At 44.7% G+C, this 19,645-nt stretch overlaps 1 protein-coding gene across 1 annotated transcript; it reads right to left on the bottom strand.

Moving 5' to 3' along the window:
• Positions 1-10,129: 10,129 nt before the first annotated feature.
• On the bottom strand, positions 10,130-16,466 carry LOC140456893 (probable G-protein coupled receptor 139). The gene is made up of 2 exons (XM_072550802.1): positions 16,397-16,466; positions 10,130-11,037 (listed from the first exon to the last, which is right to left on the bottom strand). The coding sequence occupies exons 1-2, from the start codon at positions 16,464-16,466 to the stop codon at positions 10,130-10,132; spliced, it is 978 nt and encodes a 325-aa protein (XP_072406903.1).
• Positions 16,467-19,645: the final 3,179 nt, after the last annotated feature.

Genomic DNA, 19,645 nt, shown 5'->3' with positions numbered 1-19,645 from the left:
AGACAGACAGTGGTCCCAGCACTTTACTGAAGGCGTGAATTGAACAGCCTGAACATGTCAGAGAGAAAGGCCATAGAGGGAGAAAAGAAAGACAGGAACATTGTAATCCTGCTGGCAGACAAAGGGCACATGAGCATGATATTGAACAAGCCAGACTATCTTGACAAAGCACAAGCACTACTTGCAGATACAACTACATCCTGACAGGTGGAGAGGGACCCCACACCGCAGTTAGAAAACAAAATCAGCTGCACTTTGCAGAAACAAGAACAGACAGGAGGAATCACCAAGACTGGAGGTGCACATGAGGGTACAGTGAAAGGCAGCACTGGTGATGAATATGACAAGCATAGAAGGGAATGGCTTACGAGGGGATTTCACCTTTCCAAACAGAAATTGGGGTAGTCACAGTGTTAAGGGTTTAGGGGCACAGATTTTTTTGAAATGTACCTAGGGGAGTTCCAAGTACCAACATGCAAAAGGTCCGACAAGGGATTGTGCAGTGCTGAGTCTGGTTCTGGGGAAAGAAGCCAGACAAATGTTTGATATGGCAGTTGGCGAACACTTTCGTGATAGCGACCATAATGCGGTATGATACACATTTGTTCTGGACAAGGCAAAAGATGGCTTGCAAAAAAACAGCTTTGGATTTGTGGAAGGCAGATTTTATTAAAGCAAGATCTGGCCAAAATAGACTGGGATCAGCTCCTTGTGGGGGTGGGGATCATTCAAAAAGAAGAAGGGGAGAGTATAGTTCCCACATGTACCCTTAAGAGGGAAATGTAGGAGCAATAAGGTCAGAGAACACTGGATGTCGAGGACAATTCAGGACTGAATAAGGAAAAAGAGAAAGGATTTTAGCAAGATTAAAGGGAGCAATTCAAATGTGTCTTAGAGGAATACAGAATGTATCAGGGAGATCTTCAGAAAACAATTTGAAGAGCAAAAAAGGGGCACGAGAAAGGACTTGCAAACAGTTTTAGGGAGAAACCTAAGATATTTTACAGATACATTAAAGGGAAGAGGTTAACTATGGAAAGAACAGGGTCCATTAGGGACCAAGGAGCAACCTGTGTGAGAAGCCACAGCGTATTGGAAGGGTGTTGGATGAATACTTCTGTTTGGTTTTCAGCTTGGAAAACGGGAACATAGGGACTGACTTCAGGAAAAGGGGCTGCGAGGAACTTGCACAGCTGGGAAATGGGGAGGTACTGGAAGCTCCGTCAGGCTTGAAAACACAAATCCCCTCCCCGGATGAATTCCAAAGCGTGGTGGTTAGCTTAATCTTATTGGTGGTGGCCATTATCTGGCATTTGTGTGCATTTGAACATGGACTGCTTCAGGAGTCACAAATGGTGCTGAACATTGTGCAATCATTGGCAAACATCCCCACACCTGACCTTATGAAGGAGGGAATGTCATTGATGAAGCAGCTGAAGATGGTTTGGCCTAGGACATTACCCTGAGGGACTTAGAACATAGAACATAGAACATAGAAGAATACAGCGCAGTACAGGCCCTTCAGCCCTCGATGTTGCGCCGATCAAAGCCCACCTACCCTACACTAACCCACTATCCTCCATATACCTATCCAATGCCCACTTAAATACCCCGAAAGAGGGAGAGTCCACTACTGCTACTGGCAGGGCATTCCATGAACTTACGACTCGCTGAGTGAAGAACCTACCCCTAACATCAGTCCTATATCTACCCCCCCTTAATTTAAAGCTATGCCCCCTTGTAATAGCTGACTCCATACGTGGAAAAAGGTTCTCACTGTCAACCCTATCTAACCCCCTAATCATCTTGTACACCTCTATCAAATCACCCCTAAACCTTCTTTTCTCCAATGAAAACAACCCCAAGTGCCTCAGCCTTTCCTCATAGGATTTTCCTACCATACCAGGCAACATCCTGGTAAACTTCCTCTGCACCCGTTCCAGTGCCTCCACATCCTTCCTATAGTATGGCGACCAAAACTGCACACAATATTCCAGATGCGGCCGCACCAGAGTCTTATACAACTGCAGCATGACCTCACGACTCCGGAACTCAATTCCTCTACCAATAAAAGCCAGTACGCCATATGCCTTCTTCACTGCACTATTTACCTGGGTGGCAACTTTCAGAGATCTGTGTACATGGACACCAAGATCCCTCTGCTCTTCCACACTACCAAGTAGTCTACCATTAGCCCAGTAATCCATCTTTTTATTACTCTTACCAAAGTGAATCACTTCACACTTAGCTACATTGAACTCCATTTGCCACCTTTCTGCCCAGCTCTGCAGCTTCTCTATATCCCGCTGTAACCTGCCACATCCTTCCTCACTGTCTACAACTCCTCCGACTTTCGTATCATCCGCAAACTTGCTCACCCAACCTTCTAACCCTTCCTCCAGGTCATTTATAAAAATGACAAACAGCAATGGTCCCAAAACAGATCCTTGCGGAACACCGCTAGTGACGGCACTCCAAGATGAACCTTTGCCATCAACTACTACCCTCTGTCTTCTTCCAGAGAGCCAATTCCTAATCCAAACCTCCAACTCACCCTCAATGCCATATCTCTGTATTTTCTGCAGTAGCCTACCATGGGGGACCTTATCAAACGCCTTACTAAAATCCATATATACCACATCTACCGCTTTCCCCTCATCTACCTCCTTAGTCACCTTCTCAAAGAATTCAATAAGGTTTGTGAGGCACGACCTGCCCTTCACAAAACCATGCTGACTATCCTTGATCACATCATTCTTATCCAGATGTGCATAAATCCTATCCCTTACAATTCTCTCTAAGACTTTGCCCACAACAGAAGTGAGACTCACTGGCCTATAGTTACTAGGATTATCCCTACTCCCCTTCTTGAACAAGGGAACCACGTTTGCTAGCCTCCAGTCCTCTGGCACTACTCCTGTCGACAAAGAGGACACAAAAATCAAGGCCAATGGCTCTGCAATCTCCTCCCTTGCTTCCCAGAGAATCCTAGGATAAATGCCATCAGGCCCAGGGGACTTATCTATTTTCACCCTTGCCAGAATTTCCAACACCTCTTCTCTACATATCTCAAAGCCATCCATTCTACTTATTCGTGCCTCAGTATTCATATCGACAACAATGTCCTGTTCCTGAGTGAATACTGACGAAAAGTATTCATTCAGTGTCTCCCCAATCTCTTCAGCCTCCACACGCAACTTCCCATTACTATCCTTGATTGGACCTATTCCTTCCCTAGTCATTCTTTTATTCCTAACATACCTATAGAAAGCCTTAGGGTTTTCCCTAATCCTACCAACTAAGGACCTTTCATGTCCCCTCCTTGCTGCTCTTAGCTCTCTCTTCAGGTCCTTCCGGGCTACCTCATAACTCTCAATCGCCCCTATTGAACCTTCACGCCTCATCTTTACAAAGGCCGCCCTCTTCCATTTAACAAGGGATTCCAATTCCTTATTAAACCACGGCTCCCTCACACGACCCTTTCCTCCCTGCCTGATAGGTACGTAGTTATCAAGGACACTCAATAGTTGCTCCTTGAACAAGTTCCACATATCAATTACGCTCTTGCCTTGGAGTCTACTTTTCCAATCCACACATCCTAAGTCATGCCTCAACGCATCATAATTTCCCTGCCCCCAGCTATAACTCTTGCCCTGTAGTACACACTTATCCCTCTCCATCACTAGAGTAAAAATCACCGAATTGTGGTCACTGTCCCCAAAGTGCTCACCCAAAGTGCTCACTTCTGCAGAGATGTCCTGGAGCTGAGGTACCTGGCCTCCAACAACCACAACCATCCTTCTATGTGCCAGATATGACTCCAACCAGTGGAGAGTTTGTCCCCAATACCCATTGATTCCAGTTTTACTAGGGCACTTTGATGCCATACTCAGCCAACTGAAGCCTTGATGTCAAGGGCTGTCACTCTCACCTCATCTCTGGAATTCAGCCCTTTTGCCCATATTTGAACCAAGGCTTTAATGAGGTCAGGAACTGAGAGGTCCTTGAGCACTGTTGATGCCACCTTCCATCACTTTACTGTTGATTGAGAGTAGCGGTAATTGGCCGGGTCGGATTCATCCTGTTTTTCTGTACAGGACATACCTGGGCAAGTTTCCACCTTGTTGGGTAGATAGCAGTGTTGTAACTTTACCGGAATAGCTTGGCCAGGGAAGCAGCAAGTTCTGGAATACAAGTCTTCAGCACTAGTGCCGGAATGTTCTCCGGGCCCGTTGCCTTTGCAGTATCCAATATCTCCAACTGATATGGAATGAATCGAATTGGCTGAAGTCTGAAATCTGTGATACTGAGGAGCACTGGAGGAGACCGAGATGTCTAAACCACTTGGCATTTCTAGCTGAAGATTTCATAGAAAGCTTCAGCCTTATCACTTGCACTCATGTGCTGGGCTCTTTCATCATTGAGGATGGGTAAATTTGTGGAGCATCCTCCTCCAGTGAGTTGTTCAATTGTTCACTATCACTCACGACTGGATGTGGCAGGAATGCAAGGCTTGGATCTGATCCATGAGTTGTGGGATTGATTAGCCCTATCTATTACTTACTGCTTATGCTGTTTGACATGGAAATAATCTTGTTTGGTGGCTTCACAGGTGGGCACCTCATCTTCAGGTATGCCTGCTGCTGCTCACTCTCCATTGATAAGTGTGAGGTGATGTACTTTGGAAGAAGAAACAAGCTGAGGGAGTATTTAATGAATGGCAGGTGACTGGAAGGCTTTGAGGAACAGACAGACCTTGGGATAATTACTGATACATCCTTGAAGTCAGTAGAGCACATTAATACAATAGTTAAGAAGGCAAATGGGACACTTGCTTTCATCAGTCATGGCATATAGTATAAGGGCGAGGAAGTAACGCTGAAGTTGAACAGAGTGTTAGTTAGGCCACAGCTGGAGTACTGTGAGCAGTTCTGGTCACCTCACTCCAGGAAGGACGTGATAGCACTAGAGGGGGTACAGAGGAGGTTCACCATGATGTTGCCTGGGATGGGGACATTGATTCTGAGTAATCCAAGATGGAGGACGGGACGAATTTCTGGCTGTTCGAGCTGCTCCTTTTTTTGAGGTATTTTAGGTGTTGGAGGTGATTCCCTCGATTTCCAGGAGCAGCAATTACTGTTTTATATGCTGTTGCAGTGTTTCAGAACTTTGGAAAAAAAAAGTTAAAACAATAGCAGTTTAAAAGGGAGGAGAGCAGACAAAGGAAGCACATGGTGAGAACAGTGCAGGAGATAGAGAGAGAGAACCTGCACAGTTACCGCCTTTGCTGTTTGAATTTGTGTATCGCTGGACATCAGAGTGCATCTGGGAAAATTAACGAACAGTGAAATTCACAACTAATCTTGGAGGAACTGTTGGGCGAAGTTCACAGCACAGAATCAGATAAGTTAATTGTTGTTTAAAGTCTGTCCAAGAGAAAGGCTGCAGTAGTGAGTATAGTGGATTCTTTCTTGATTATATGTTCTTGGAGATAAGTCTCTTGATTAAACTTAAAATATAAGCCACAGCTATTAATTTAACCTGGGGCAGTGTTTGTAGAGGAATAAGACGGTGTTATTTTCTGGGTCTGTAGATTGTGAAGGAGCAAAAATGGCATTTGCAGTGATATGTACTTCTTGTCAGATGTGGGAGTTTAAAGAGAGTTTAAGGGTTACTACAGATTATATCTGCCATAAATGCTGTTGGATGCGAATCTTATCAGATCGAGTGGATCGGTTGGAGAGACAGATAGAAGCGATGAGGAATTTGCAACAGCAACAGTATGTGATGGATGGCAGTTATAGGAAGCGGGGAAAGTCTCAGATACAATCACATAGATAGATTAACTCCAGGAAGGGTAGGAGAGGTCGGCACCTAGGGCAGGAGTCTTTTGTGGATATACCCATTTCAAACAGGTATGCTGTTTTGGAAAATGTAGGGGGTGATGGATTCTCAGGGGAACGCAGCATGAACAGCCAAGTTTCTGGTATTGAGACTGGCTCTAATGCAATGAGGGGTACGTCTGCTTCCAAGAGAGCAATTTTGTTATGGGATTCTGTAGTCAGAGGTACAGACAGATGTTTCTGTGGCCAGCAGAGAAAAAGCAGAATGGTGTGTTATTTCCCTGGTGCCAGGATCAAGGATGTCTCAGAGAGGGTGCAGAATGTTCTCACGGGGGAGAGGGGCCAGCAGGAGGTCATTGTCCACATTGGAACCAACGACATTGGAAGGGAAAAGGTTGATACTCTGAAGGGAGATTACAGAGAGTTAGGCAGAAATCTAAAAAGGAGGTCCTCAAGGGTAGTAATATCTGGATTACTCCCAGTGCTACGAGCTAGTGAGGGCAGGAATAGGAGGATAGAGCAGATGAATGCATGGCAGAGGAGCTGGTGTACGGGAGAAGGAGTCACATTTTTGGATCATTGGAAATTCTTTTGGGGTAGAAGAGACCTGTACAAGAAGGACAGATTGCACCTAAATTGGAAGGGGACTAATATACTGGCAGGGAGATTTGCTAGAGCTGCTTGGGAGGATTTAAACTAGTAAGGTGGGGAGGTGGGACCCAGGGAGATAGTGAGGAAAGAGATCGACCTGAGACGGGTACAGCTGAGAACAGAAGTGAGTCAAACAGTCAGGGCAGGCAGGAACAAGGTAGGACTAATAAATTAAACTGCATTTATTTCAATGCAAGGGGCCTAACAGGGAAGGCAGATGAACTCAGGGCATGGTTAGGAACATCGGACTGGGATATCATAGCAATTATGGAAACATGGCTCAGGGATGGGCAGGACTGGCAGCTTAATGTTCCAGGATACAAATGCTAAAGGGAGGCAACAGTGGAGGGGGAGTGGCATTTTTGATAAGGGATAGCATTACAGCTGTGCTGAGGGAGGATATTCCTGGAAATACATCCAGGGAAGTTATTTGGGTGGAACTGATAAATAAGAAAGGGATGATCACCTTATTGGGATTGTATTATAGACCCCCTAATATTCAGAGGGAAATTGAGAAACAAACTTGTAAGGAGATTTCAGCTATCTGTAAGAAAAACAGGGTGGTAATGGTCGGGGATTTTAACTTTACACACATCGACTGGGACTGCCATAGTGTTAAAGGTTTAGATGGAGAGGAATTTCTTAAATGTGAACAAGACAATTTTCTGATTCAGTATGTGGAAGTACCTACTAGAGAAGGTGCAAAACTCGACCTATTCTTGGGAAATAAGGCAGGGCAGGTGTCTGAGGTGTCAGTGGGGGAGCACTTTGGGGCCAGCGACCATGATTCTATTTGTTTTAAAATAGTGATGGAAAAGGATAGACCAGATCTAAAAGTTGAAGTTCTAATTGGAGAAAGGCCAATTTTGACGGTATTAGGCAAGAACTTACGAAAGCTGTTTGGAGGCAGATGTCTCAAACTTGATTGAGTTTTTTGAAGAAATAACAAAGAAGATTGATGAGAGCAGAGCAGTAGATGTGATCTATATGGACTTCAGTAAGGTGTTCAACAAGCTTCCCCATGGGAGACTGATTAGCAAGGTTAGATCTCATGGAATACAGGGAGAACTAACTTCAAGCCAGTTCTTTATCCAAATGGCTAGAAGACAGAGGGTGGTGGTGGAGGGTTGTTTTTCAGACTGGAGGCCTGTGACCAGTGGAGTGCCACAAGGATCGATTCTGGGCCCTCTACCTTTTGTAATTTATGTAAATGATTTGGATGAGAGCATAAGAGGTATAGTTAGTAAGTTTGCAGATGACACCAAAATTGGAGGTGTAGTGGACAGCGAAGAGGGTTACCTCAGATTACAACAGGATCTGGACCAGATGGGCTAATGGGCTGAGAAGTGACAGATGGAGTTTAATTCGGATAAATGCGAGGTGCTGCATTTTGGGAAAGCAAATCTTAGCAGGACTTATACACTTAATGGTAAGGGCAGGGGGTGTTGCTGAACAAAGAGACCTTGGAGTGCAGGTTCATAGCTCCTTGAAAGTGGAGTTGCAGGTAGATAGGATAGTGAAGGTGGCGTTTGATTGCTTTCCTTTATTGTTCAGAGTATTGAGTACAGGAGTTGGGAGGTCATGTTGCAGCTGTACAGGACATTGGTTAAGCCGCTGTTGGAATATTGCATACACTTCTGGTCTCCTTCCTGTTGAAAAGATGTTGTGAAACTTGAAAGGATTCAGAAAAGGATGTTGCCAGGGTCGGAGGCTGAGGGGAGATCTTATAGAGGTTTACAAAATTATGAGGGGCATGGGACAGGATAAATAGACAAAGTCTTTTCCCTGGTGTCGGGAAGTCCAGAACTAGAGGGCATAGGTTTAGTGTGAGAAGGAAAAGATATAAAAGAGACCTAAGGGGCAACTTTTTCATGCACAGGGTGGTACGTGTATGGAATGAGCTGCCAGAGGATGTGGAAGAGGCTGGTACAATTGCAACTTTTAAGAGGCATTTGGATGGGTATATGAATAGGAAGGGTTTGGAGGGATATGGGCCGGGTGCTGGCAGGTGGGACTAGATTGGGTTGAGATATCAGGTCAGCATGGATGGGTTGGACCGAAGGGTCTGTTTCCGTGCTGTATGTCTCTATGACTCTAAGACTTTATAAGAAGAGACTTGATAGGCTTGGATTGTTTTATGGAGAGCAGAGAAGACTTTGGTGGGGGCGGGGTGGGGAGGTGGGGTGGTTGAACATGATTGAGGTGTACACTTATGAGGAGCATAGACAGAATGAATAGAGAGTAGGTGTTCCCCTTGGTTGTGCGGTCAAATGAAGGGTCAGTTGAGAGGGGTTAAGGGGCAGGAGATTTAAGAAAAACCATCTTCACTCAGAGGTTCGTGGGTATCTGGAATGCTTTGCCTGGGAAGACATTGGAGGCCAGATATGATAGAACCTTTTAAAAATATGGTAAATCTTTTCTTCACCCTGTCAAGTTTAACAACACTCTTCCTGTAGAAGGGTGACCAGGATTGTATGCAGTATGCACAAAGTGGCCTCACCAATCGCATCCCAACTCCTACACTCAGTGTTTGAATGAATGAAGGCAAACATGCCAAATGCCATCTTCACCACCCTGTGACTCCACTTTCAAGAAACTGTGCACCTTCACATCTCGGCCTCTCTGTTCAACAATGCTCCCCAGGGCTCTATCATTCACTGTGTAAGTCCTACCCTGACTTACCTTACCAAAATGCAACACCTCACATATATCTAAATTAAACTCCATCTGGCACTCCTCAGCCCATCTGATCACTGTCCCATTGTACTCTGAGATAATCTTATTCACTGTCCACAACACCACATATTTTGGTGTCATCTGCAAACTTACAAACCATATTCATTTGTACAAATGCCAAAAAGCAGTGGACTCAGCATCGATCCCTGTGGAATATCACTGGTCAGAGGCCTCCAAAAAAAACAACCCTCTAACACCACCCTCTGTCTTCTACCTTCCAGCCAATTTTGCATCTAGCTCCTCCTGGACATCATGAAATCAAACCTAACTAACCAGTCTACTCTGTGGAACCTTGTTGAACACTTTGCTGAAGTCCGTATAGACAATTTCTACTGCCCTGCCTTCATTAACCCCCTTTGTCAACTCTTCAAAAAGTCAATTAAGTTGGTAAGACACGATTTCCCATGTTGACTATCCCGAATCAGCCCTTGCCTTTCCATATGCAGGTCAATTCTGTCCCTCAGAGTCCTCCCAACAATTCTCCCACTACTGACATAAGGCTCACCAGTCTGTGGATCCCCGGCTTTTCCTTACAGCCTTTCTTAAACCATGGCACCACATTAGCCAACCTCCAGTCTTCCGTCACTTCAACCGTGGCTGTTGACGATGCACATATCTCAGTAAGGAACCCAGCAACCTCCTCCCATTACTAGCTTCCTTTGCTTCTCCTTCTCTTCAATTCAAAGCACAATTCCAGAATCGAAGCAGAGCTGCCTGAAATGTGCACGGAATCTGTTGGCAGTGAGGGGTGGGGCAGCGAGTTAATATGAGAGAGAACATGAAAAAAATTGAATAAATTTATTAAGGCCAGTCACGAGACAGAAAAAACCAATAAGACATAACAGATGGAATAAGCAAAGTGTGAACTCTCTTCTGTTTGTTTTAATAAATGAGGTCAGTTATTTCCAGAATTTGCAAATGAGTTTAAATGGGTATTTCACTGCATTCTTTAATTCTTTCCTGAATTTACTTTGTGTTGCTGCGTAAATGCATGTGTTGGTGCAACAACTAAAAAGTTGCAACATGTATCCACTTTCCTGCAGAATGAATCGTGGATCAGTAATATTGGAAGCTTCAAAATAACTGCCCTTTGTAAATCGTACATAAAACATGTTTATGACGTAGGCCATCCATAAAGCAACAAAGCTGCCTGATATAGACAATAGTAAGATCATGGATTTCTTCCGGTTCTCCATCTCTGGGTCCCTCTGAATCGCTCCGTTGCAGTTGGGTTGGAGTCTCTTGCGTGCTTTACTAGCCACTAGAACATGTCTGATAGTCAGCGTATTGAGCAAAAGGATCAGAATAAAAGGGACACAAGGGGTTAGAATACGATCCATCCAATCAAATGCTGCCCAGCCAGGTGATGCATAAAATGACGACTTGATGCTGCAAAACCACGGCACATTGTCTATTACATAGACTGGTTCATATATGAAGTAAGTGGGGATGTGTTTCATGCAGCTCAGAGAACAAACTGTTGCTATCACCACAACTGCTGTTTTCTCCGTGCAATATTTAACTTTCAGCTTCTGGCAGCAAATGGCCACACATCGATCGAAGGTGAAAGCGACCGTTAACCAAACAGAGCTGTCTCTGGCTGCATAATTGAGAGCAGCGCTGGCACGGCAGCCTGGAGTGGTTGTTAGAAAGCTAACTGGGAAATAAATGCCACGAATCCAATGCAAAATCACTGCAATGATGACCACAAGCAGGTCTGTCACTGCCATGGACAGCAGGTACCGAGTGATACAGCTGGATAAACCACACCTTCTTCTGGACAGGATCACAATCGCTATAAGGTTAGCTGCAGGAACATAAATGCACAAATCCAAATGCAAGGTTCGCAGATAATATATTTCTGAGGCAGTACTGACTTAGACGAGGGAGGGTATAATGAACAGATACTTAATTCAGTATCTTAAAATAATGATGAATTAAGTAAAATCTTGTGAAATGACTCTATTCCTGTATAAGAAACCTGGAACAATTGTTCCTTTAAGTGGGACTAGAATAATAAATACTTCTCTGATACTTTTCAGATTCGGTTTCATTTATTCTTATTCAAGGAAGTCAGCTGAATAAATAAAAGTTAGTCAAAGGGGATAAATATGCTCTGATGCCGATTCAGCAGACAGGCACAGTTTCTGTGAAAATGCAACATTGCTGAGCCAGCATTAACCCTGAGGCCTCATTTGAAAAGGAAATTTGAAGTTGACCCCTAATACACTGCGAAGTGGGATTTAGTACCATCCCTCCAGACCTTCCCCTCACTGAGGATGAACGATCAGTCCTCAGCAAAGGACTCACCTTCATCCGCCTCCATCCATGCATCAATGAATTTAATACAAGCCGTGACGTCGAACACTTCTTCCTCCGAGCTTACTTTCACAATCAGGACTCCCACCCACCTTCCAAGGACCCCTTCGCCCACCTCCAACACACTGCATCCACCTGGACACCTTGCACTGGCCTATTACCTGCCCTCGACCTCTTCATTTCCAACTGCCGCCAGGACATTAACCGCCTCAACCTGTCATCCCCCCTCCCCCACTCCAACCTCTCACCCTCACAACGTGCAGCCCTCCAATCCCTCTGCTCCAATCCCACCCTCACCATCAAACCAGCAGATAAATGGGGCACAGTGGCAGTCTGGCACACTGACCTCTACACCACTGAAGCCAAAACGCCAACTCAAGGACACTTCTTCCTACCGCCCCCTCGAACATGACCCCACCCCCATCACCAAACCATCACCTCCCAGACTATACAGAACCTCATCACCTCAGGAGATCTCCCACCCACACCTTCCAACCTCATAGTCCGGGAAACCTGCACTGCCCGGTTCTACCTCCTTCCCAAGATCCACAAGCCTGACCACCCTGGCCGACCCCTTGTCTCAGCATGCTCCTGCCCCACTGAACTCATCTCTACCTACCTTGACACTGTCCTATCCCCCCTAGTCCAGGAACTCCCCACATATGTTCGAGGCACCACCCACGCCCTCCACCTCCTTCAAGACTTCCGTTTCCCCGGCCCCCACCTCATCTTCACCATGGATATCCAATCCCTCTACACCTCCATCCGCCATGACCAGGGCCTCCAAGCCCTCCGTTTTTTCCTCTCCTGATGTCCCCAACAGTACCCTTCCACCGACACTCTCATTCGTTTGGCCGAACTGGTCCTCACCCTTAACAATTTCTCCTTTGAATCCTCCCACTTCCTCCAGACCAAAGGTGTAGCCATGGGCACACGTATGGGCCCCAGCTATGCCTGTCTCTTTGTTGGCTATGTAGCGCAGTTGATCTTCCGTAATTACACTGGCACCACTCCCCACCTCTTCCTCCGCTACATTGATGACTGCATTGGTGCCACCTCATGCTTCCACGAGGAGGTTGAGCAATTCATCAACTTCACCAACACATTCCACCCTGACCTTAAATTTACCTGGACCATCTCTGACACCTCCCTCCCCTTCCTGGGCCTCTCCATCTCTACAGACTTGACACTGACATTTTTTACAAACCCACCGACTCCCACAGCTACCTGGATTATGCCTCTTCCCATCCTACCTCTTGCAAAAATGCCATCCCATATTCCCAATTTCTCCGCCTCCGCCGTATCTGCTCCCAGGAGGACCAGTTCCACCACAGAACACACCAGATGGCCTCCTTCTTTAGAGACTGCAATTTCCCTTCCTACGTGGTTAAAGATGCCCTCCAACGCATCTCATCCACATCCCGCACCTCTGCCCTCAGACCCCACCCCTCCAACCGTAACAAGGACAGAACGCCCCTGGTGCTCACCTTCCACCCTACCAACCTTCGCATAAACCAAATCATCCACCGACATTTCCGCCACCTCCAAAAAGACCCCACCACCAGGGATATATTTCCCTCCCCACCCCTTTCCGCCTTCCGCAAAGACCGTTCCCTCAGTGACTACCTGGTCAGGTCCACGCCCCCCTACAACCCAGCCTCCCATCCTGGCACTTTCCCCTACCACTGCAGGAACTGCAAAACCTGCACCCATACCTCCTCCCTCACCTCCATCCAAGGCCCTAAAAGGAGCCTTCCACATCCATCAAAGTTTTACCTGCACATCCACAAATATCATTTATTGTATCCGTTGCTCCCGATGCGGTCTCCTCTACACTGGGGAGACTGGATGCCTCCTAGCAGAGCGCTTTAGGGAACATCTCTGGGACACCCGCACCAATCAACCACACCGCCCTGTGGCCCAACATTTCAACTCCCCCTCCCACTCTGCCGAGGACATGGAGTTCCTGGGCCTCCTTCACCGCCACTCCCTCACCACCAGACACCTGGAGGAAGAACGCCTCATCTTCCGCCTCGGAACACTTCAACCCCAGGGCATCAATGTGGACTTCACCAGTTTCCACATTTCCCCTTCCCCCACCACACCCTAGTTCCAAACTTCCAGCTCAGCACTGTCACCATAACTTGCCCTACCTGCCTATCTTCTTTTCCACCTATCCACTCCACCCTCCTCCCTGACCTATCACCTTCATCTCCTCCCCCAATTACCCATTGTACTCTCTGCTACTTTCTCCCCACCCCCACCCTCCTCTAACTGATCTCTCCACACTTCAGGCTCTCTGCCTTTATTCCCGATGAAGGGCTTTTGCCCAAAACGCAATTTTACTGCTCCTTGGATGCTGTCTGAACTGCTGTGCTCTTCCAGCACCACTAATCCAGAATCTGGTTTCCAGCATCTGCAGTCATTGTTTTTATCTTTGGAAAGGATATACACCAACACATGGAAAGATAGGGAATAGCAAACTGGAATAACAAGATGCTTGTCACTTATGGTATGTGTAATTTGAGAACTGTCCACATGATTTAAAATGTATAAATATCTGATGAAATCTCTTTCACTTAGAGTGTTAGCTTGGAATCTTTTATGGTGTAGACTCAACGTTAGCTCAATAACTGATTGTTAACCTATACTTCGATGGTACTGAGATTGTTTAGCAAAATAATCTACCCCAACAATGGCATCAGAAATTTATTCTGAAATAAGAGGAAGCATCCATTCAAAAACCAACCTGGTCAGTTCTGCTCAGGGTCTTATATGTTTCGATTGAGTCACCTCTGACTTTCCAAACTCCAGAAGGTACAGGCCTAACCTCACAAGCCTTTCTTCATAAAGAAATCCATTCATTTCAGGCATTAGTTTAGTAAACAGTCTCTGTACGTCTTCCAAAGCATTAGCCTTCATCCATAAGTACTATATAAAGTACATTAGATCCAGCCTAACCGATGCCCTGTATAACTGAAGAGTAACGTTCTTACTCTTGCATTCAACTCCCCTCACAATAAAACATAACATTCTATTAACTGTCTTGAGTACTCAATGTACCTGTATACAAACATTCTGTGATTCACTCACAAGGATACTCACATCTCTCCGCATCTCAAAGTTCTGAAAACTCTCACCATTTTAATACTATGCTTATTTTTTATTCTTCCTGACGACATTGACAATTTCATCCCTTCTCGTACTCCATTTGCCAGATCACTAATAACTCACTTGACCGATCTATATTCCATTGTAGGCTGCTCACTTTCCTACCTATCTTTCTGTTATCAGCAAATTTAGCTCCTTCATCTTTGGAGTGCAGCCACAGATCAGCCACTTCATTGAATAGCAGAACAGGCTTCAGGGGCTGAATGGCCTTTTCCTGCTCCTATGTACATACATCCAAATCATTTATACAAGTAGGAAAGATTTGAGCCCCAACACTGACCCCTGTGACACACAGCGCATGACATCGTAACAACCAACAAAAGTGTCTGTTTAATCCAACTCTCTCCTTCCTGTTTCGCAACCACACTCCTGTCTATGCCAACCTGTGGCCCTCTGCACATAAACTTTTATTTTTCAGAAGGATATTTGATGTGGCACCTTATAATATGCCATTTGGAAATTGAAGTACAATGCATCCAGGGATTCCCCTTCATTTATTGCATAATCTACTTTCCAAAAGAACTCTGATAGAGCCACAAAGTAGGGAGGATTGACTTATAGAATCCCGACAGTGTGGAAACAGGGCATTCGGCCCAAGTCACATTGATCCTCCGAAGAGTAATGCACAGAGACCCATTTCCCTACCCTAGAACTCTACATTTATCCCTGACTAATGCACCTAACCGACATATCCATGAATACTATGGGCAAGTTAGCATGGCCAATTCACCTTACCATTCAGTCATCCTCATCAGTTTGGTTTCACAGTTGCATCTGCCTATGAGGGTAATAGGAATAGGAATGCTGAGTCCAAAGTTGTTGGTTACTGTGCTCAAACATCACAATGAGGATAACCTTGATTATTTTCTTTGGCATTATCAATGTGTGAAACAGCACCAGATAAGGTTTTGATGAGGCTATTCATAAGAGGTTAGTTCACAAAATTAAAGCATCTGGAATAGGGAGGAATACAGATCGAGAATCAGATGACAGACAAAAAACAGGAAGTTGGAATAGAAGGGACTTTTCCGAACTGGTAGTCAGTCAGTAGTGGCTTACTGCAAAAGTTAAATTAATGATATATGTAAGTGATTTGGAAAGGAAACCAGACTCAACACATCCAAGTTTGCTGGTGACCCAAAATTGTGCGGGACTGTGAACTTTCAGGTAGGTGCAAGGAGGTTTCAAGGTGATTCAGGCAATTTGAGTGATTAGACAAACAGATGGGAAAGGCGAAAGTGAGGACTGCAGGTGCTGGAAATCAGAGTCCAGAGTGTGGTGCTGGAAAAGCACAGCAGGTCAGGCAGCATCTGAGGAGCTGGAGAATCAATGTTTCGGGCAAAAGCCCTTCACCAGAAACACTGTCCCAGCGTTGGCTCAATAAACAATTGTTGACCTGTACCTCCAAGGTCACGAGATTTTTTTCGTAAAATAATCTATCACTATACCTTTCATAGAACAGCATGACTTTGAGCAATAGCTTGTGCAATGCATACTTCCCTTTGTTAGATGCTCAACATCTGAAGCGGTGACTTGGACAGTTGAAAACAGTGCACTTAAATATTTTACCTGCAAAGATATAACCTTAAAAAGACTTGCACATTTGATGCCTTCCTGCAATACTTTATTGAGAGCAATGTTAGTGTGCAGAGAACCGAATAACGATAATGACATACCTGGAGCAGCGATGGCTGCAAAGACTGGGTAGTAAATGGCAAAGATGGGACCAGTTAATGGAGCATGCATCTCAGACAGAAATGGTGGAACAGGGACACCGCTTGTGCTGCATGAAATTTCCAAATGACCCCATGTTTATATCCAAAGTCAACTTTAATGAAGCAATCCCGTTACATCACCATTCATAATTGTTCCAGTTCACCAGACACACACATTAAAGGCAGTCACTTTCAGGCTTATTAATTATCGTCGGTTGAGGAGAGGTGTACATCAATTGACAAGAGCATTCTCCAAATTCAGAACATGATATTGTACCAGTCATCTCTTGTACCTTAATAGAAGTTGTACTGTTGAGTGTTGAAACTGAACTCAAATAATCTCGAGAATCAGAGGTTTAAGTTCCCCATTGATGTTCTGTAAGCGTATCTAATTATGTGTTCAATGGGGAATCGATATCACACTCACAATATTACTGTAGTGCTGGCAGGAATATTTGGTCTCATTCTCCAAGACATTATTTTCACAGTGGGGGAAATGGTCAGAATTCAGTTTGTTTTAATTGAATAAAGGTGCACTCGCGATGGTTGCAAAATTATGGATTCTCATGGAAAAAAAACTGACCTAGTTTGCAAATCTTGCATCGTCTATTCTACCTGTGTCCCACCCACAGAGCATTGTTACTGATTTTGACCATCCTGTGAAATCTCATAGCCTGTCACACAGTTGTACCAAACCACTTCAGAAAGTTAAATCAAATTAAACCGTAAGAGCTGTCTTGAATAGACAGAGGAACAAAACATTACAAAAGTACATCATGTCCAGTTGAACTGGAAAAACCCTCTGCCTTATAAACTGTGTATGAGTACCAAGATTGTGATAGATGTCCTGCAGACTACCAAGGACTACCAGACGCATATATTGCACAGAATTCTCCAACATCTTCCTGCGTATAACTTATCAGATTTTGGAAAGGACAGCACTAGGATTCACGAACTGGATGGCCCAAAATCTCATGGTATCAGATCGGCATAACCACTGATGATTTCTGATAAATCAGTGCTCTTTAATGTTCATCTGTCAGTTACAAAACATGTAGAGGGTAGCAACAACATAAAATGTACCCAAAGTGGAAAATCGCAGTGTCAATCAGCAAGACTGACTTGGCCAACATGAATGGAAATGGTCGTGATCTGAAGTGCATGTCTACCAAATGGGACCTGCACTCGAAGTTGACATAAAAACTGACAAACATGGAATGAGAGGAGGCCACTTGGCCTTTTGAGCCCACTCTGCCAAATCAATAAGGCTGACCTGAATTCAACCTCAACTTTACCTTCCTGAATTTCTAGGAACCTTTCATCTCCTTGGGAATCAAGAATCTATTTACCTTTGCCTCAAACTTTGAAAACTCTTCATCTACTGCCTTTTGAGAAAGGGACTTCCAATGTCTCACAAACCTCTGATAAAAACAAAGTGTTTCTCTGTCAAAAATGGACGATACTTTAGTTATAAGCTCTAACCTCTAGTTCGATATTCTGAAATAAGAGGAAGCATTCATTCACCATCCATCTCAAGATCTTATATCTTTCGATTAAGTCACCTCTGACTTCCCAAACTCTGGAGGATATAGGACTCGCCTTACAAGACTTTCTTCATCATGAAATCTGCTCATTCCAGGCATTAGTTTAGTAAGCATTCGCTGAACTGCTTTCAACATCTTAACTTCTTTCCGTACGTATGGTGACCAGTACTGTACAAGGTACGGCAGATTCAATCTCCCCTGTATAACTGAAGCATAACCTTCCTACTCTTACATTCAACTCTCCTCACAATAAAACAGAACATTATATTAACTGTCCCGCGTACTCACTGTGCCTGCAAACAAATTTTCTGAGATTGGCTCGGGGACTCCCAAACCTCTCTGCATTTCAAAGTTCTGCAACTTCTCATATTGTGGTAACATGCTTTTTTTTCAACTGTTCCTGACAAAGTGGGGAATTTCACGCTTTCCAGTAATCCTTTGATAACTTACATCACCTGTCTATATTCCTTTGTATGCTCTTCACTTTCCAACCTATTTTTCTGTGATCATCTAGCTCCCACACCCTCGGAGTTAGGTCACAGGTCAGGCATTTCATTTAATGACAGAACTGGTTAGAGAGGCTGAATGGCCTCGTCCTGTTCTTACATTCTTGAGACCATTCATCTAAATCATTTATTTGGGAAGAGTTGAGACCTGACACTAACGCTCCATGACACACCATTTGGGGCATCCTGCCAGCCTGACAAACAGGACCTGTTTATTCCTATGCTCATTCCTGTTTCTAAGCCATTCCTCTATCCATGTCACTATGTTGCCCACAACATATAAGCTTTAATTTTCAGCAATAAATCGTTGACGTGGCTCCTCATCAAATGCCTGCTGCAAATCGAAGGACAATGCATCCACTGATTCCCCTTTGTCAGGTGCACAGGGCACTTCTTGAAAGAACTCCAACAGAGGCATAATGTGGGCAAGATTGACTTACAGTCACCTTCACCCATTTATCTTCATTATTACATATGCTCTTGGATGTGTAATAGGAATGCTGAGCGCAGAATTGCTGGGTATCATTTCTATGAGGATAGACACTGAGGATAGCCTTCATCATTTTGAATGGTAGCATCTCTGGGTGAAACAAGGCAAGATTCAGAATAAAGCCATTAAAACAAAGTATTTCTGATGTGCCTTTCATTCATATGGAGTTTGTAACTTCAGGAGGAACTGTGGGTATGAATGGAGGTCCCCCTCACATCATATACGTTGGAGCAGGCATGTGTTTCTATCATAGTGTGCTGCCCATTTGAAAGCAGTTGTGAGAAGACCAATGTATTCCATGCCTTCATTCAAATATTCAGTGGCAAATGACATGAACCTAAAATTCTTTCGGCCTGCAATGTGACCTGAGTGTCACAACTGTGTAAACTGCCATAAGGGATGGAAGTTCTTTCACCACTTACAATCTAAGACTTGTTGCTGATTGATTACTGTTTGTATGTCTGCCCCACAACCGAGAAATACTGTGCTGGCTATGTCTACTTGAAGGCGAAAGATTAGTACAGGTCCAGAACACAGAGCCATGTTGCCTGTACATTCTGGATCTCTGGGCAGTCTCAGCAGATATTGCTGACCTTGCCTTTCGGCAGTCTGTCTAGCTGGCTGGCTGCATAGGCAACACCTGGAATTGAGCTCCTCTGGCATACAATCA

The sequence above is a fragment of the Chiloscyllium punctatum genome, chromosome 31 (genome assembly GCF_047496795.1).
Source record: "Chiloscyllium punctatum isolate Juve2018m chromosome 31, sChiPun1.3, whole genome shotgun sequence".
NCBI lineage: Eukaryota > Metazoa > Chordata > Chondrichthyes > Orectolobiformes > Hemiscylliidae > Chiloscyllium > Chiloscyllium punctatum.
Note: the sequence above shows the minus strand (reverse complement) of the source record. Positions and strands in the feature narration are given on the sequence as shown.